A 21,229-nucleotide genomic window follows, 5' to 3' on the forward strand; every position below is an offset into this window, starting at 1 on the left:
GATACTCTCCGTGCACGCGCAAGTTTTCAGATGGGATTGTTCAAATTTGTAAACAGAAACAGCGTCACTGTGTTTTTACAAGAAATCCATGCTAAATATCCAGATATTTACATGTGCTACGATACTTGTTGAATAACTCACATTTCAAAATAAAATCGAAGAAAAAAATTCCAATGGCAATGAATGCAAAACGCAGGAAGGTAGACACTGAGTGCCGAAATTTCCAAGACACTTGGACACTAGATTACTTCTTCGTCGAGCAAGCTGGGAAACCAGTTCATCTTATTTGCCTAGAAGATGTTGCTGTGAAGAAGGTGGCAAATAACAGGCGACATTACGAGACCTGCCATACTGGAAATTTTAACAAGTTTAATGGGCAAGCAAGGAAAGATGAAGCTGAGCGAATGAAAGCTAGTTTCGAAAAACAAACGTCACTTTTTGCCAAGAAAAACAGTGAAAATGAAGGAAATACCTGTGACAAAATGTATTGCAGAAAAGATGAAGCCTTTTACAAATGGAGATTTTGTCAAAGAATGTTTACTGGCAGTGGTGGATATTGTTTGTCCTGAAAAGAAATCTTTATTTGCATCTATCATCCTGTCAGCAAGTTGAAGAAATGTCAGCAGATGTTAAAAGTTGTTTAAGGGATGCCTGCAATGATTTGCAATTTTTTTCAATTGCGCTTGATGAGAGCACAGACTTGAGAGACACTGCTCAACTTGCAGTGTTTGAGTGAGGAGTGACCTCAACTTTCAAATTTTTGCAGAGTTTATTCAATTAATTCCTATGAAGGACACGGTTGCTGGAGCAGACATTTTTGAAGCTTTGTTGAAAATGATGTCAGAAATTAAACTTACTGTGTCGAAGCTAATTGGAATCACAACTGATGGGGCACCAGCAATGGTGGGACAGAAAAAAGGCATCGTTGCATTGCTGCAAGGAGAAATGGAAAACCTTGGAATCGCACAGAAACTGGTTAAAATTCATTGCATTATCCATCAAGAGGCATTATGTGCCAAGTCTTTGAAATTAAGGGATATTATGGACATTGTTGTGAAGGCAGTGAATTTGATCCTATCTCGTGGATTGAATCATCGCCAGTTTCAGCAGTTTTTGTTGGATACGGAGGCAGAATACAGGGACCTGGCTTATTTCTGCAATGTATGCTGGCTTAGCCGAGGGTCAATGTTGGAAAGAGTATTTGCATTGCATGAAGAGGTGGCAATATTCCTTGAAAGCAAAAATGAGGATGCTTCACATTTTCGTGATCCTGATTGGCTTGCAAATTTGGCATTTCTTGTGGACATTACATCTCATTTAAATAACGAATTTACAACTTCAAGGAAAAAATCAGCTGATACGTGAGGTGTATGGTCATATTGTGGCCTTTGAAAGAAAGCTGCAATTGTGGGAGTACCAGCTTCAAAAAGGAAATTGTGCACATTTTCCCACTTTTCAAAAAAGTAAAGCACAAGATCCAGGCATTTTTGTGAATATGGTCCAAGAATTGAGAAAAGAGTTTTCATTTTGTTTTGCTGATTTTCACTTGCATGCAAATAAGTTCAAGCTGTTTGCTACTCCATTTGATGGGGAAGTGGACACTGCATCAGAAATTTTTCAAGTGGAATTGATTGAGATGCAGTGTGACCACATATTGAGATTGAAATTTCATTCTGAAGATGTGTCAGTGCTTGAATTCTATAGAAAATATATTCATCCAAGTGGGAAGTATCCTAACTTAGTGGACCATGCAGAAAAGATGGCATCATTGTTTGGCAGCACTAATCTGTGTGAGCAATTATTTTCAAAAATGAAGCACACCAAGAACCATTTGAGAACAAGATTGACTGATGCTCATCTGGATAATGTCTTGCTCTTGGCATCAACAAGTCTGACACCCAATATTGAGAAGCTTTCAAGCAACAAACAGCATCAAGTTTCATATTGATTTATCGACTGTTTGCATTAAAGCTTTCTTTTTTTATTATACTTAATTTACCACCATTCAATGCATCATGTTCATACGTTTTATGTTTAAAGATTCTTTGTGTCCTTTTAATAGATTCAAAAGATGCCTTGATTGAAATAAATTGCAACTAAACTGAGTTCTTCGATTACTAATTGACATCCTTGGTTAAGCACAAATGATTTTCTAGAATGCGTTATTCATTAATTTGAGGCAAAACATAACTAGATGTATTTAAACAGATAATTCCCATATTTCAAGTTTTTTATGGCATTTATCTGACCCACCGTCCACTTATTAATACGCGATCTGGCACCCAGAGGCAAAAAAGTCGCCGACCCCAGTCTAAAAAAATGCTCAGTTAATGTTATTGGTGGATGACAGCCAGTTCTGACACAGCCAACAGTAAATAATAATGGAAAAAGCAGCAATGCTGGAAATCTGAAACAACCCTACGAGGTTGATTTGCTGATGCACAATATACTCCAGAGTGGGGCTTCTACTTCTAATGGTATGACCACAAAGAGCGACCTCACGCGTTAGTACCAACACTGCAACCACAGCCCGCGCCAAGCTGGGACACACCAAGAGGGGCGGCACCTCACGTCAGGGAAGCTACCTGGACCCGCCCACGACCCAGTACGTCTGACGTCAGCACGCAGGCGCGAGGGGGAGGGGCAGCGGGCGGGCCTGATGGCGGCGAGTTCCGTGTTTACACCCAAGAGGACAGAGAGCAGAGCGCGGTGTCACTGAGTAAGCAGCGGTCGAGAGGGTAACGTCAGTAAGAGAGAAGAGGGGGGAAGAAAGAGATGCATCTGCTTGCTTGAGGACGCTTTCCTGCCTCCAATAATAACAATTAAAATCAAAGGTGCAAGGGGGCAGCGGATTACAAACATAAGGGGACGTTTCCAACTGCTTGTAGAACGGAATGTTTTCCAGAAAGCCTCATGGAGACGTCAAGAAATCTACACAGAAAGTTCTGGACCCAAAGAAGGATGTGATAACCCGCCTTAAGCACCTGAGGGCTCTACTAGGTGAGTGAGGAAACACCTGCAGTGGGTAACCCTGTGTTGGGTGAGGGCTTGGGGTGATTGATGGCCTAGGTGATTTCAGTTCCTACTACCCCTCCTCACCTCCTCCACTTTGCCTTCCCCGCCTCCAGCCCCTAATCGGCTGCTCCTCCGATCTGGCGAGGAAAGGACATTGGAATCACCGGTCGTACCGAGCGGGATCGCGCATGCGCGTGCTGGCACCGCTCGGACTTCCTGTCAAAAATTCCCTGTGATGTGACAAGTGGATGCTGCCTCGGTGACCACACGGATACCCTGGAAATTAATAAAATTGGGCAGCTTCGTGTGCCTTCAGTTCCATGAGGAAACATCAAGGGTGTCTTGATGTTCTGGTGCAGGCACACGATGTGCTTGGTGATGTCTTTAAGTGTTCTATATCTTTGTATAGTTTTTAAAAAATTCACAAGGTTACTGAAACTCACATGAAACTTATATATGTTTTGAACTGTTTGAACTCGTTGTACGGGTGAAGAACAGCCGTGAAGTTTATAATTGAAATGGAAATCTAAACGAGTTGAGGTCTGTTTATAGTTTTACAATGTGCAAAAGATTAGCGCTTGATAATAGAAACTGCATTGTACTGCATTGGATTAAACATTAATGGTTTACCTGCTGACTTGAAAGAAACTGTCAGTTTTCAGACATAATCATCTGAAAGTTTGTTTTTGCATCAGTTTGAGTCTTCAGTCCCATCTTCAGGAAAAACTATTTTCTATCAGATGCTCTCAAACAAAAGGAGTGGGAGTGGGCCACCCAAGCCTGCTTCACCATTCAATGTGATCATGGCTGATCTGATTGTTACTTGAGTTTTTCTTTCTTATCTACCCATGGTACTGTTTCATCCCCTTATCAAATTTCTTTCAATACCTGCCCTAAACATATTGTTCACACCACCCTTTTGAGAAAGACAGTTCCAAAGACATTTAGTCCACTGTGAAAGCATTCCACTTTATCTCTTAATAGGAACCCTCTTATTTTTAAATGGGGTTCTCTAGTTTTAAAATCTCATACAAGAAGAAGTACCCTCTCTACACCTTTGTCTCTTATATTTGGTTAAGTCCCCTTCCACTCTTCTAATCTCCTGCTTGTCTGACCGTTCTTCATAAGCCAACTCCTCTATTCCAAGTATCAGTCTTTAAGACCTTTTCTGAACAGTTTCTAATGTGTTAACATGCTCCCTTATAGGGAGGCCAGGAATGTTCACAATTATCACCAGTCATCTATATAATTGAAGTATGCCCTTTCTCTGTTTTGTATTCAACTCCCCTCAGAGTTCTGTTGCATTTCCTAATTATGTGCCTTTTTGTCAATCATGGACTTGGACACCAGTTCCCTCAGCATCTCAGAGATCTACAGTCTCTCGTCATTTGGGTAATATTCTATTTTATTTTTCCTACCAAAATGGACAATTTCACATCTTCCCATTTTGTATTTCAATTGCTATACCTTTGTTCCCTTGCTTACCCTATAGGAACTGTGTCTGTTTCACATCTTATTTTCCTAGCTGCCTTTGTGACACCAGTAAACTAAGCACCCATATCTTCGATGGTTTCATTCAAATCATTTATAAACTAAAAATGATTGGGGCTTCAGCACTGATCTCTTTGTACACTGGGAAAGACTCCTATGCACCTACTGTTTTCTTTGAAACAGGCAATCTATTATTCATGAAATATGTTACTTCCTTCATTGAGAGCTTCTTTTTTCTGTAATAACATTTGATGAGGCACCATTTTCAATACTTTATGGAAACTTAATAGTATATCCATTAGTTTTCTTTTATTTGCAGCACAAATCGCTCACTGAAAATGTGCGGACCAAATAACTGATTTTCATGCAGCCTTGGAGAAAAAGGAACAAATGGAATGGATTATGGATCCCATTCCTTCCCAGCGTATATGACAAATAAACTCTTCTCTAGCTTCCAGCTGGGTACAGATATTGATTATAACCGACGTTTCGATGACAAACTCTGCCATCATCAGGGATGATGCCTGGGCCTGTCTAGTCTGGTGGTATTTATACCTCCCCCCCCCCAAACCGTAGTTTGTCCCTCCTGATTGGTTAGTCCTCATCCAATCAGATTTCCACTCTCCCACCTTGTTTACAATCGAGTTCTTACTTAGAGCAAGACCTTCACAATGGTCATAGGATTGACTTCAATGACACAAAACTACCGTGCCACACTAATGGCTTTTGGTACAGCCTGGTAAGGGAAGCCATTGAAATAAAACTAAAGGCAAAGTTTTAACATAGACGATGGTCTCACTCTGGATAAGAACTGGAATTCAATTGTAAACAAGATAGGAGAGTGGAAACCTGTGGATATGGACTAACCAATCAGGAGGGATGGACTACGGGGTGGGGGTGGGAGGGTGTTATAAATGCCACCAGACTAGACATGCCCAGGCACCATCCTGGTTTCGTCATCGAAACATTGGTTATAATCGATACCTATTCCCGGCTAGAAGCATGAGAAGACTTTACTCAGAATGGACTATAGTTCAAATTCAGATTGAATACAATCAGCTGTCAGCAGAGAACTTGACCTTTCTGAAAAATGATCAGGACTGGGGTGCACAAACTACAGCTTGTAAAGCTGATAGGAAATTCAGGAAAAATTTAGAGAAGTGCAGGGGTTGCTTTAATGATTAAGGATAAAATTTAAGCGAAAAGGGTGGGCGATGACAGATAAGCTGTGTAGAATTTTTAAAAAAGAGTTGAAATTGAGAATGTGCATTGGAAATCTGGCAGTGATTATGTAGTGGTTGAATGTAAACAAATCAAAGGTGAGAAAGCATGCAGCATATATTTCCCATATAGACTTGGTTGGAAAAGCAGACAAGCACGTGCCAGGAAGGCAGTGAACTTTTTATGAGTTTGGTATAATTTCCTGCAACATGTCCCAGAACAAACAAGGAAGCAGTTAACTTGATTTTTGTAAGCAGCCCTATGTTTTGAGAACATTGACCAAATGGTGATCATTGTATGATTAAATTTAATCCAACCTTTGAAAGGAGGAAATGGGAAATGTAAAAAAGATAATGTTGAATGAGAAGGGGGAAGCACCAGATGAATGGAAACAAAAATAAAACACAATGGAGATACAAATGATACCAAAGTGGCAAATCTGATGTGCAGTGTGGTTGGCATTCCGCAAGTGGCCTAGATTATTGTGCGCACACTATAGCTGAAATCTTACACAATTTATGTTTTGACTGGTTGTTGCATTCCTCATTCTAGAATTATCTTAAAGCCAAGGGACTAAACATGACATGGGAAAGAAAAGAGCATGCCAACTGAATCACCAGGTGAACCAAAATGTGTGGTGGCATGACTACAAGTATATGAACAGCTGTTTAACAGAGGTAGCATGTGATCAATAGAATAAGGTTATCCCACGGCAAATGGGTCAGGTTAAACTTTCACAATCTTGCCATATCTACTTGCAAAACATAGTGATTAAACATTTAAGGGGAAGCAATTCCTTAAACATCTCCCTCTGTACTTTAGACTAAATGCATAATTACATTTTTATTCATCTTCAGCCAGAAGTGATCTGTGGAAAATCAGGTGATCTTATCTCGAGGTCTGTATTGTCACAGTCTCAGTCAAAGAGCCAATTTGATTCAATCCTTGTGAAATAGATGAGTGTACTATCTGGGGTAGTGACTGAATCCTATAACATCACAACTAAAAAGATTTGTGTTATATAACTAATTATGCCTCTATTCAGTTTATTACATTATTTTAGTTTCCATAAGGTTGTTGTAGCTGTGGGTAGTAGTAGGGATAAGCTCCCACTACTTATTAAATGCTCCCAATGACATGTATCTCAAGTATCCTTTGACAACCAAATGGCCTTTACATGTGGTTTAGCTACTAAGTTCAGTGGAGCTGTTTCTACTAACAGGAGAAGGGGCAAAGGTGGTTTACTGGCGCCTTAAAACCAGTCACTTTGGGAATTCCTTTGGCTTCTTCAGCTGCATGGAGCAGGGAAAACTGCAATAAGGCCAAGAGCTTGCTTTCCATAACATACTACCCTGGTTTGCGTATCATGCAGGCAGCTGGGACGCAACATCCATGGTTGATCCTGACCAACTGAAGGCCTCAAAAACATTTTTTTTTACCAGTTGTAATGATAATGTGGCAATTGTCCAGCCACATCCTTTACTCAGAACTGGACTGGGCGACGTGCTGTGGTAAGGTGAGCCTCCAGCAACTTGGAGGATAGTCACTGTGCAGATTTGGTCGCTGCTCGGAAGAGGAGAAAACTGACCACATCAGTTGCTGCAATAGTGGCTGGACAGTTTACCTGCCCTTAGTGTCAACATCTTTGCCTGTCTCAAATTGGACTGCAGAGCCACCTCAGAATGCACAATCGGTGAGCTGCACTAGCAAACATCATTGTACGACCGACCAGGACTAATTTCATCCAGCTAACTTTTCTCCTGGCAGTGTACTCTTGATCATGAGCAAAATGTCTGGAGGTTCTGCCAACAGTGCTAATAAGTGAGACTTCCTCAAATAACTGTGATGATCAATTTTGGTTCTGTCAGGATAACTTGGCTCTTTTAGGCAGTGATGCACACTTGGGTCAATTAGCTGAAACACAGAGGTGAGGTAAAAGTGCTTAGCGTTTGTCCAAAAGTTTTTCTGTATGTGATTTAGTATATTATGCAGATAGTTTATCCAAAGCCTCACTAGGTTCTTTGTAAATATGTAGGGCACTTACAGAAATTCATTAACAGGTCCTTTGTGTGGATGCTGCTAGACGTGCCACTTGCACAAATTTCATTTCTTACACTTGAGACTCATGAATAATGTGGCTCTCTCATCCAGACTAGCTTGAAGTGGTTTATTAAGGTAGATTTTGGTATTGGTTAAAGGAGGCTAACTATTTATTCTGCTACTGTCGGGTATTTTGACATCTAGATAGTTTCCTCTTTATGAGAATAATAGAGCCCAACTGTAGTGTACTGTTAACTTGTATCATGTTTCCATCTCCTTTTCTTTTCAACTCCTTGCCTATTTGTACACCTCACTATTGAAGTGCCACATCCTTCCCCAGCCTGACTTCCTCTGCTAACTTTGTTATTGCATTTGCCCATGATGGACAGTTCTGTTTATTGCTGTCAAGGCCCAGCATTTATTGCCCATTCCTAAATGACCTCTGCATAGAGTGGCTTGTTGAGCTGCTTCAGTGGATGTTCAAGGGTCAATTCCATTGCTGTAGGCTGGAATTACACAGCCCCAACCAAGGCCAGTACAGTTCCTCACTGAAGGACAGTAGTGAACCACATTGATTTATATGGGTACCAGACTCCCGACTAAATTTAAAGACACAATTACATGTCAGATTTAAACTCTGATCTTTAGTTAGTCCAGGCTTATTAATCCAGCATTTTAACCACTACACCATGATCATAAATTCTTTGCACAATGCTTTGATGTTTGTAGATCTTGCTCAAAATTAATACAGATCACCAGCATTGCATTAACAAACATTTTGTGGTGCTGGAGTCCTTTGAATGTCTTTACATTCCAGACGGTCTTTCCTTTGAGTTGATGGGTATTGGAAATTAGGATTTGATCTTTGGAAATGTGCCATTCCTTGCAGTTCATTCAAAACAAAGTTTCAGAACTATTGAAAGTCAATGAAGTGTGGAAAAAACTATATTTTGTATTTAGTGTGTTTAGATAACTAGATTCAGGCGCCCCTGTGAAATGGCTGTTCAGGTTTCCGAAATTCACACTTAACAGAATTCACTATCCAAAAATATGAGATCTGGAATAAAATCAGCTCACTCAGAATTTATAGAAGGGGAAAAAGTAGATAAATCTTTACATGTGCAGATATTGCAGCTTTGTGTTATGGAAAATTGCGATTCAGACTGTTTTCTAGGAATGTAACATCCCTGTAATACAGGGATAGCTTGCCTGTTTTTTAATGCACTGAAATATTACAAATATGGGACTGTTTATTGTGTATTCACCCTCACTTGGCATTTTAAATTATTGTCAAAGTTATTTCACATTGGTCTTTGATTTTGATGCCTACCTTTGACATTGAAGGGACAGAGGTGCCTTAATGTGAATAGTTGTATTTATATGATAGATTCTAAAGATCAATTAATGTTATTTAGTGATGCAGATCCTGCATAAACACACTAGCGAATGGAGACATTGGTCACATATTTGATTGACAGCATTTATGTTTATCATCCATGTAATTATGGAAACCAATGTGATTATTTCTGGTTATGTCAAAGAGCCTACTAATCTGTACTTGTAAATTTGTTTATTATTGTCACATGTACCAATGTACATTTAATAATTTTGTTTTGCATTCCATCCATACAAATAATTTTATCACATCAGTACATCAAGGTAATACAAGGGAAAAGCAGTAACAGAATATAGTGTTGTTGTTAGAAGAATAAGCTTTTTTCTCAGTGTTTCAGAGTTGAAGAATATGTCAAATATTTTTGCCAAGAAATTTTCTTGACATTTTGCTGAAGAGCTGTCTGTCTGACTTCAGGCCCTTCATGTTCAATAAGACAAAACAATTACTAAATGTGGAGGGAAAGGGAAAAGACTAGTTCTGTTCATAGGGACAAGCATCCTGTATATACGTGTGGCAGACCTTTTGAAAATAATATTAATGGAAGCTCATTAATTATGATTGTTCATAATTCAGGGAGGACTTGTGGGTGTAATGATGCTATGTTAATTAGTAGGCATGTACTGTGTAATGCATTATATCATGGTACCATTTAGTAACAATGATTAACACCTCACATATTTTTGGTGTGCATTACATAATCTCTATTTAGGGAGTAGAACAATTAATTTAGTGCCACTCTTTATAGAATTAAAGAATCCTGGGTTAAGTTATCAGGGATACAAGACAAAATTGTTTGTATTCTGATCAATCATTGTGGCTGAGCCTCAAATATAAGGGTACCCAGACTGTACCATCGAACTTTTTAAGGCCTGTTTTTGAGATTAGCATCTTATATGTACTTAGATAACTATGGTCTCTAGAGGCTGACTTCGTTGGAATTAATTGGTACTGGATATAGTGAACTCGAGGAGACTTTCATTTCATCATTTGGGGCTGATACAGGCTGTGGAAGATTTATAAATGTTGGACTTACAGACACGCATACATGTGAGTTCCCATAATATTATTAAATTCAAAAGAATGATATATGTGCATGAGCTTTTTCCTTTCAGCAGCAGAACTAGTTTCTTCTCTCTACTTTTAGGAATTGTTCTCATTGGTCTTGTATGCTTTTGATTCCAGTTATTCCAATACTCTGGAGGTAAGGTTACTATATGAGTGATTTTGTGTATTTTTCAATTTGTGAAGAAAATCAACTTACGAACGAACATCTGTTAAATCTAAACTTGTTTGTTACCTGGGGCTTGCTTGTACATGAAAGTACAGTATTAGAATACAATTACTTCCCTTGATCTCTATCAACCTAATAATTTATTTCCTACTGGATTTTATATGAATGGGGGAAATTTTTGATTTCAGAACTTAAATTTTTCTTCTTTTGAGGTCCTTTGCAACAGTAAGTATGTAGCCCAGCAGTCCAGGCCTCTTTAACTGCAGTATATCTCCAAGTACTTTTTCAATGTGTTGAGTGTTTCTGCTCCTAGCATCTTCTCAGGCAGTGAATTCCAAACCCATTGCCCTCTTGAAGGTGGGAAAAATCCCCCTCTCCTCCATTGTTTGCCACTTAGTTTACATCTGTGTGCCTTGGTTGCTGAGCTATCTGCTGGTTCTCCTGGGGTACTTAGAAATGTATACCCCTGTCTTACATTCTACATTGCTTCCTTTAGAGAATTCATAAGATTCATAATTCTCCATCCCACAGAGCTGTGGAGTCAGTGAATGTGTTCAAGATTGAGATAGTCAGTGGAATTGAAGATAAAAGAAAATGGGCAGGAGAATTGATTTGAGATCATGATCAGCTCGGCATAAATCTTATTGAATGATGGAATGGTGCCCTGTTTCAACCTTTATTTCTTATTTGTTCAGATCAGCAAATAGTAAGACTAAAATCATGGAGAAATAGAAAAATTGCTAGTAATAATTCTCTGTTATAGATCATATCTATTTCCTTGTATGTATATCCATGTAAATTTCATTGAATATAAGACCATAAGACAAAAGAGCAGTATTAGGCCATTTGACCCATCAAGTCTGGTCTGCCATTTGCTCATGTCTGATTTGTTTTCCCTCTCAACCCCATAACCTTTGACACCCTTATAAATCAAGACCTATGAACCTCCACTTTAAATATACCCAAAGATTTGGCCTCCATAGGACGAGGAATTCCACAGATTCACCAGCCACTGGCTAAAGAAATGCCTCCTCCTCTCTGTTCTAAAGAGAATGTCCTTCTATTATGAGGCTGTGCATCTAGTTTTAAACCCTCCCACATTTGGAAACATCCTCTGCGCACACTATCTAATCTTTTCAATATTCAACAGGGATCAGTGATGTTAAAACTCATTTTTCTAAACTCCAGCAGGTACAGGCACACAGCCATACCGTTCCTCAGATATTAACTCTTCCATTCCCGGGATCATTCTTGTAAGCCTCCTATGGACCCTCTCCAATGCCAGTACATTATTTCTTTGATACGAGCCGCAAAACTGCTCACAATACTCCAAATGTGGCCTGACCAATGTCCTATAAAGCCTCAGCAGTACATCCTTGCTTTTACATTCTAGTCCTCTTGAAGTGAATGCTAACATAGCTTTTTCTTTCCTTACTACCTACTCAACCTACAAGTTAACCTTTAGGGAATGCTGCACTTGGAATCCCAAATCCCTTTGTACTTTTGATTTCTGAAATTGATCCCCATTTAGAAAATGAGCTATATCTTTATTTCTTCTACCAAAGTGCGCAACTATACTCTTCTTGACATTATTCCATCTGCTATTTCTTCGTCCATTGTCCTAATCCGTTCATCTCTTTCTGCAGATGCCCTGCTTCCTCAACACTACCTGCCTATCTTTGTATTATCCACAAACTTTGTCACAAAGGCCAGCAATTCCGTCATTTAGATCATTAACATATATCATGAAAAGTAGCGGACTCAACATCGACCCCTGCATTGACACCACTAGTCGCTGGCAGCGAACCAGAAGAGGTGCCCTTTATTTGCACTCTTTGCCTCCTGTCAGTCAGTCAATCTTCTATCCGTGCTAGTATATTTCCTGTAATACCATGGGTTGCTGTCTTGTTCAGCAGCCTCATGTGTGGTACCTTGTCAAAAGTCTTTTGAAAATCCATGTAAACAACTTGCACTATCTCTCGCATTTCACGCACATCTGCTCTCACCCCATCCTCCTGCCACCCCACTAGGGATAGGGTTCCCCTTGTCCTCACCTACCACACCATTAGTCTCCGGGTCCAACATATAATTCTTCGTAACTTCTGCCACCTCCAACAGGATCCCACCACCAAGCACACCTTTCCCTCCCCTCTCTTTCTGCTTTCCATAGGGATTGCTCCCTATACGACTCCCTTGTCCATTTGTTCCCCACCCCATCCTTTCCCACCGATCTTCCCGGCACTTATCCTTGTAAGCGGAACAAGTGCTACACATGCCTTACGCCTCCTCCCTCACCACCATTCAGGGCTCCAGACAGTCCTTCCAGGTGAGGCGACACTTCACCTGTGAGTCGGCTGGTGTGATATACTGCATCCGGTGCTCCTGGCGCGGCCTTCTATATATTGGTGAGACCCGATGCAGACTGGGAGACCGTTTCACTGAACACCTACGCTCTGTCCGCCAGAGAAAGCAGGATCTCCCAGTGGCCACACATTTTAATTCCACGTCCCATTCCCATTCTGATATGTCTATCCATGGCCTCCTCTACTGTCAAGATGAAGCCACACTCAGGTTGGAGGAACAACACCTTATATTCTGTCTAGGTAACCTCCAACATGATGGCATGAACATTGAAGCAACACACACAAAAAAGTGCTGGTAAACGCAGCAGGCCAGGCAGCATCTATAGGAAGAGGTACAGTCGACATTTCGGGCCGAGACCCTTTGTCAGGACTAACTGAAAGAAGAGATAGTAAGAGATTTCAAAGGGGGAGGGGAAGATCCGAAATGATAGGAGAAGACAGGAGGGGGAGGGATGGAGCTAAGAGCTGGAAAATTGATAGGCAAAAGGGATACAGAGCTGGAGAAGGGAGAGGATCATGGGACGGGAGGCCTAGGGTGAAAGAAAGGGGGAGGAGGGGGAAAAATCCCAGAGGATGGGCAAGGAGTTATAGTGAGAGGGACAGAGAGTGGAAAAAGTAATAATAAATAAATAAGGGATAGGGTACAAAGGGGAGGTGGGGCATTAACGGAAGTTAGAGAAGTCAATGTTCATGCCATCAGGTTGGAGGCTACCCAGACGGAATATAAGGTGTTGTTCCTCCAACCTGAGTGAGGCTTCATCTTGATAGTAGAGGAGTCCATGGATTGACATATCAGAATGGGAATGGGACGTGGAATTAAAATGTGTGGCCACTGGGAGATCCTGCTTTCTCTGGTGGACAGAGTGTAGGTATTCAGCGAAACGGTCTCCCAGTCTCCGTCGGGTCTCACCAATATAGAGAAGGCCACACCGGGAGCACCGGACGCAGAGAAAGCAGGATCTCCCAGTGGCCACACATTTTAATTCCACGTCTCATTCCCATTCTGATATGTCTATCCACTGCCTCCTCTACTGTTAAGACGAAGCCACACTCAGGTTATGCATCTGAAAAATCTTTTTGTATCCTCCTTTATATTAAAGGCTAGCTTGCAATCATATTTCATCTTTTCTCACAGTGGTTTTTTCGTTGCCTTCTGTTGGCTTTTAAAAGCTTCCCATTGATTTTTGCTATTTAGTATACCCTCTGTTTTACTTTTATGCTCTCTTTAACTTCCCTAGTCAACCATGGTCGACTTGTACTCCCTTGAGAATGCTGGTGCTTCTTTGGGACGAACTGATCTTAAAGGAGAAATCTTCTGAATGACTCCCAGAAACTCTAGCTTTGCTGCTCTGCTGTAATGCCTGCTAGTGCCCCTTTCCAATCAAACTTGGCCAGATCCTCTCATGCCTCTGTAGATTTCTTTACTCAACTGTGATACCAATACATCCAATTTTAACTTCTCAAACTGCTAGGTGAATTCTGTCATATTATGATCACTTCCTTCCCAGGGGTTGCTCTATCTTGTGCTCCTTAATCAAATTTGGTTCATTGCACAAGACCAAATCCAGAATTGCCTTTTTTTCCCCTAGTGGGCTTAACCACGAGTTGCTCTAAAAAGCCATCTTGTAGGCATTCAACAAATGCCCTCTTTTGGAATCTAGTATCAACCTGATTTTCCTGATCTGCTTGCATATTGAAATACCCCGTGACCTTTGTAATATTGCCCTTTTTACATAACCTCTTCTATCTCCCTTTGTGATTTGTACCCCACATCCTGGCTACTGTTTGGCGGCCTGTATATAACTCCCATAAGGATCCTTTAACCCCTGTAGCTTGTTAACTCTACCTAGAAGAATTGTGCATCTTCTGATCCTACAGTGCCACTTCTCAAAGATTCAAGGTATGTATGCAGTACACAACCCTGAAATTCATCTCCTCCATGGAGAAAACAAAGAAGAACCATGGAACCAACCCATTCAAAAAAAACATCAAACAGAAGTAGGTACAGAGGGGATGTCAGGGGTAATTTTTTTATGCAGAGAGTGGTGAGTGCATGGAATGGGCTGCTGGTGACTGGTAGAGGCAGATACAATAGGTCTTTTAAAAGACTCCTGGATAGGTACACGGAGCTTAGAAAAATAGAGGGTTATGGGTAACCCCAGGTAATTTCTAAGGTAAGGACATGTTTGGCATAGCTTTGTGGGCCGAAGGGCCTGTATTGTGCTGTATGTTTTCTATGTTTCTATCCATCCCCCACCATGTGCAAAAAAAATTGCATGAATGGCAACAAGAAAAAAAGAGCTAAAACATAGAATATAAAAACACAAAATCAAAAGGCATATTTCATTATAGTTCAGCTCAGTGTTCACTACCTGCAGGCTGCCTCAATTCAGAAAATCGCAGAAAATTAGTAACAGAAAAAGAGTGACCAGAACTAGAACTAGAAACTAGAACCCATCATAAATGTGAATTGGAGTGCAAATCAACAATCTGTGTCAATTAAAGCTTGCTTCAGCACCATCCACCAACAGCCTCGAGGGAGAGAGAGAAATCACTCAAACACAAGGACCTACGCTTCGGAGCAGCAACTAAGAGAGTGAGAGACTGCCACATGCAGACACCTTCCCTGGCAGCAGCGAGTGAGAGGCTGAGAGACGACGCTGAACGCTCACTCACCCTCCACACTTGCCTTGATGATGCAAGACTTCCTCGATGTTTTAATCAGTGAGCTTGGCAAGAGGTGGGTGGAGTCAATCACGGGCTTGCGTCCCATCTCTTGGCTTCTTGGCCTCTGTGCCGCACACTTTTGTCGCAACCTTGTGGAACACTCTTGGAGACAGCAAAGCACCAGATCGCCTGATCGGCCTGAAATCTCACTGCCAGAATGTGGCTTACAATCTCTAACAGTAGCAGAACTGTATCCGTAATATAAGGATGTAAATGAAGGAAAAAGAATTACTTCTTTCTAAGAATTTTTTAAAATCAACTGACACGTCCCAACCCTTCTGCCTACCTACTTGCCCTTTTAGTACAATGTATATCCTTTTGGATATTTAGCTCCCAGCTGTGTTCTTCTTTCAACCATGACTCTGATGCCCACAATGTCATACCTGCCAATTTCTAGCTGAGCTAAATGTTCATGTACTGTGTGCATTTATGTATATAACCTTCAGTCCAGTATTCACTGCCTTCTTCATTTTGTCTCCATGTTGCCTGAAGTTAGATTCTTATCCCTTTCTAAACTCTTAATTTTATTCTTTATTCTGGAAACTGCAGTCACCTCTCCTGTGCTCACCTTCCCTTTTACTTAATCCACATATTATTAAGCTTTCCTTAAAGGCTCTGATATTTTCTCCTGGTCATTAATGAAGATCACTTTTGTTAGTGTATAATACTGTAACTTAAGATTTTGGTCCCTGGTCTCAATATTTTGGAAAGCTGAGGTACTAAAAAAAAAATCAGATTTTTAAGTTGTTAAATATTACTAACCTACATGTGGCAAAAAGAAAGTGTTCTAAATTTGTTTGCTATTAATTTCGTGGAGTGCCAGAGAATTGGGAAACTGCTGTTATAATGTGAACATTCAAGAAGGGAGGGAGAATGAAAGAAAGCAGGAAACTATAGGCTAGTTATCCAGGTATTTTCCAACAAGAAATGCTTGCCTTACTTCCTTAATAGTGAATTCAATCAATCAAATTCAATGTAGTTTTGATGTAAAGGAAATTGCAGAATTTCTCGTCGTTTAGAAGGTGCAGTAAATGGGTGGATGAAGGGGAATGAGTAAATGGAGTGCATTTGATTCCGAATCAGAATCAGGTTTATCATCATTGGCATGTGATATGAAATTTGTTAACTTAGCAGCAGCAGTTCAATGCAATACATAATCTAGCAGAGAAAAATAAATAAGTAAATAAAATAAATAATAATTAATAAGTAAATAAATCAATTACAGTATACATGTATTGAATAGATTTTTTAAAAGTGCAAAAAACAGAAATACTGTATATTTTTTTAAAAAGTGAGGTAGCGTCCAAAGCTTCAATGTCCATTGAGGAATCGGAAGGCAGAGGGGAAGAAGCTGTTCCTGAATCGCTGAGTGTGTGCCTTCAGGCTTCTGTACCTCCTACCTGATGGTAACAGTGAGAAAAAGGCATGCCCTGGGTGCTGGAGATCCTTAATAATGGACGCTGCCTTTCTGAGACACCGCTCCCTGAAGATGTCCTGGGTACTTTGTAGGCTGGTACCCAAGATGGAGCTGACTAGACTTACAACCCTCTACAACTTCTTTCAGTCCTGTGCAGTAGCCCCCCCCCCCCCACCCACACCAGGCAGTGATGTAGCCTGTCAGAATGCTCTCCACGGTACATCTATAGAAGTTTTTGAGTGTATTTGTTGACATTCCTCTCTTCAAACTGCCTCTTCATTTGTCTCTTCAAACTCCTAATGAAGTACAGCCACTGTCTTGCCTTCTTTATAACTACATCAATATGTCTGGACCAGGTCCTCAGAGATCTTGACACCCAGGAACTTGAAGCTGCTCACTCTCTCCACTTCTGATCCCTCTCTGAGGATTGGTATCTGTTCCTTCGTCTTACCCTTCCTGAGGTCCACAATCGGCTCTTTCGTCTTATTGATGTTGAGTGCCAGGTTGTTGCTGCGGTACCACTCCACTAGTTGGCATATCTCACTCCTGTACGCCCTCTCGTCACCACCTGAGATTCTATCAACAATGGCTGTATCATCAGCAAACTAATAGTGGTATTTGAACTATGCCTAGCCACACGGTCATGTGTATAGAGAGAGTAGAGCAGTGGGCACACACCCCTGAGGTGCACCATTGTTGATAGTCAGTGAGGAGGAGGTGTTATCACCAATCTGCAAAGATTGTGGTCTTCCAGTTAGGAAGTCGAGGATCCAATTGCAGAGGGAAGTACAGAGGCCCAGGTTCTGCAACTTCTCAATCAGGATTGTGGGAATGATAGCATTAAATACTGAACTATAGCCGGTGTTTGTGTTGTCCAGGTGGTCTAAAGCCATGTGGAGAGCCATTGAAATTGTGTCTGTCGTTGACCTATTGTGGTGATAGGCAAATTGCAATGGGTCTTGGTCTTTGCTAAGGCAGGAGTTCAGTCTAGTAATGACCAAGCTCTCAAAGCATTTTATCACTGTCGATGTGAGGGTTACTGGGCAATAGTCATTAAGGCAGCTCACATTACTTTTCTTAGGCACTGGTATAATTGTTGCCTTTTTGAAGCGAGTGGGAACTTCCGCCCATGGCAGTGAGAGGTTGAAAATGTTCTTGAATACTCTCGCTAGTTGGTTGGCACAGGTTTTCAGAGCCTTACCAGGTACTCCGTCGGGACCTTCTGCCTTGCGAGGCTTCACTCTCTTTAAAGACAGCCTAACATTGGCCCCTGAGACAGAGATCACAGGGTCATCAGGAGCAGCAGGGATCTTCACAGCTGTAGTTGTGATCTCCCTGTCAAAGTGGGCATCGAAGGCATTGAGTTCATCTGGTAGTGAAGAATCGCTGCCATTTATGCTATTGGGTTTCGCTTTGTAGGAAGTAATGTCTTGCAAACCCTGCCAGAGTTGTCGTGCATTTGATATCGCCTCCAACCTTGTTCAAAATTGTCGCTTTGCCCTTGAAATAGCCCTCCGCATATCATACCTGTTTCTCCGGTACAGACCTGCGTTGCCAAACTTAAATGCCACAGATCTAGCCTTCAGCAGACGACGTACCTCCTGGTTCATCCACGGCTTTTGATTTGGGAATATACAGTAAGTCTTTATAGACACACTCATCCACGCAGGCTTTAAGGAAGTCAGTAACAACTGCAGCATACTCATCCAGATTCAAAGATGAATCCCTGAATATAATCCAGTCCACCGATTCAAAGCAGTCCTGTAGGTGTTCCTGTGCCTCCCTTGTCCATACCACCTTAGTCCTCAGTCTTCAGTCTCTGCCTATACTCAGGGAATAGAAGTACAGCCAGGTGATCAGACTTCCCAAAGTGAGGGCGTGGAATAGCACAGTAGGCATTCTTGATGATGGTGTGGCAATGGTCCAGTGTGTTGTTTCCTCTGGTATTGCAAGTGATTTTTTTCAGATTGGCCTGGTTAAAGCTCCCAAAACGATGGTGAAGGCGTTAGGGTACTCTGTTTTGTGCACATTGATCCCATTGCTCAGATCATCTAAAGCCTACTTGACATTGGCCTAGGGTGGAATGCATACTGCTATCAAAATGACCCTGGAGAACTCCTGTGGTAGGTAAAAAGGATATTCCAGGTCTGGTGAGCAGAATTGGAACAACATTGATATATTTGTGCACCACGCAGAGTTGATCATGAGGCATACTCCTCCACCTCTGCTTTTGAGAGGGACTATAGATCTATCCTGATGGTGTACAATAAACCCGTTGATCTGAATCGCTGCATCTGGTAGGGAAGGGGTTAACCAGGATTCTGTGAAACAAGAGGACACATGCAGTCCTAATGTTCTTCAGATTCAGCACCCTAGCTCTGAGATCATCGATTTTATTCACCAGAAACTGCACGTTTGCCAGCAAGATAGTCAGTACAGGGAGTTTAAAATCGCATTTCCTTAAACGCACTGTAGCACTGCTCTGCACCTGCGCTTCATCATGGTATACTACGTGGGCGCTTCCGACCACAGTCGGTGTTGTTTCTGTCAGTTTTAAGCAGTGATAGTTCATTTAAACACGTTAAGACATCTTTGTTGACTGTACTGACCTTGGAAGCAGTTGTTGTCTTTTAGTTGTATCAGGCTGAAATGGGAATATTCAATCGTATCCATAAGGCCATGAGATATGGGAACACAACTAGGCCATCTGGCCCGTTGAATCTGCTCCGCCATTCAATCATTCTTCCAATCATCCCCACTCCACTGCCTTCTCCCCATACCCATTGATGCCCTGGCTAATCAAGAATCTATGTATCTTTCTCTGCCTTAAATGCACCCAATGACTTGGCTTCCACAGCCGCTCATGGCAACAGATACCCCAGATTTACCACCCTTTGACTAAAGTAATTTCTCCGCATCTCTGTTCTAAATGGACGTCCTTCAATCCTGAATTCTTGCCCTCTTGTCCTAGAATCCCCTACCATGGGAAATAACTTGGCCATATCCAATCTGTTCAGGCCTTTTGACATTTAGAATGTTTCTATGAGATCACCCCTCAATCTCTTGAACTTCAGGGAATACAGCCCAAGAGATGTCAGATGTTCCTCATACGGTAACCCTTTCATTCTTGGAATCATTTTAGTGAATCTTCTCTGAACCCCCTCCAATATCAGTATATCCTTTCTAAAATTAATAGTAGTAGTAGTAGTAGTAGTAGTAGTAGTAGTAGTCATACTTTATTGATCCCGGGGGAAATTGGTTTTCGTTACAGTTGCACCATAAATAATAAATAGTAATAAAACCATAAATAGTTAAATAGTAATATGTAAGTTATGCCCGGAAAGGAAAGGAGCTCAAAACTGCACACAATACTCCAAGTGTGGTCTCACGAGTGCCTTATAGAGCCTCAACATCACATCCCTGCTCTTATATTCTATACCTCTAGAAATGAATGCCAACATTCTTCACAACCAACTCAACCTGGAGGTTAACCTTTAGGGTATCTTGCATAAGAACTCCCAAGTCCCTTTGCATCTCTGCATTTTGAATTCTCTCCCTATCTAAATAATAGTCTGCCTGTTTATTTCTTCCACCAAAATGCATAACCATACACTTTCCAACATTATATTTCATTTGCCTCTACTTTGCCCATTCCACTAAATTATCTAAGTCTCTCTGCAGGCTCTCTGTTTCCTCAATACTACCCACTCCTCCACCTATCTTTGTGTCAGCAGCAAATTTAGCCACAAATCCATTAATACCGTAGTCCGAATCATTGACGTACATCATAAAATGCAGCAGTCCCAACACCAACCCCTGTGGAACTCCACTGCTAACCGGCAGCCAGCCAGAATAGGATCCCTTTATTCCCACTCTCTGTTTCCTGCTGACCAGCCAATACTCCACCTATGCTAGTAACTCCTCTGTAATTCCATGGGCTCTTATCTTGCTAAGCAGCCTCATGTGCGGCACCTTGTCAAAGGCCTTCTGAAAGTCCAAGTACACCACGTCTACTGCATCTCCTTTGTCTTCTACTACTCCTACTACGTCGACTCAGGCCTAGGGGGCCGACATTGGGCATGACGACAGACTCTCCACTTCTCCCTCTCTCTCATCAGTGTGTTCAGTTCATCTACATTAGCCACACCACTGTCTTCTAGGAGTGTTGTCTACCCTGCTTGTAATTTCCTCAAAGAATTGCAGTACATTTGTCAGGCAGGATTTATCTTTCAGGAAACCATGCTGGCTTTGGCCTATCTTGTCATGTGTCTCCAGATACTCATAATCTCATCCCTAAAAATCGATTCCAACAACTTCCCAACCACTGA

The 21,229-nt window shown here is 41.4% G+C and overlaps 1 protein-coding gene across 6 annotated transcripts in view; it reads left to right on the forward strand.

The window, feature by feature from the left end:
- The first annotated feature begins 2,660 nt into the window (after positions 1-2,660).
- The window catches only part of ralgapa2 (Ral GTPase activating protein catalytic subunit alpha 2), a 538,758-nt gene continuing 520,189 nt past the window's right edge, over positions 2,661-21,229 (forward strand). For all 6 annotated transcript variants that reach the window (XM_063056244.1, XM_063056246.1, XM_063056245.1 and 3 more), the window contains exon 1: positions 2,661-3,000. In XM_063056244.1, coding sequence (XP_062912314.1) covers positions 2,895-3,000 — 106 coding nt within the window. In that variant the 5' untranslated portion in view covers positions 2,661-2,894. The remainder of the gene's footprint in view (positions 3,001-21,229) is intronic.

The sequence above is a fragment of the Mobula hypostoma genome, chromosome 8, assembly GCF_963921235.1.
Source record: "Mobula hypostoma chromosome 8, sMobHyp1.1, whole genome shotgun sequence".
NCBI lineage: Eukaryota > Metazoa > Chordata > Chondrichthyes > Myliobatiformes > Myliobatidae > Mobula > Mobula hypostoma.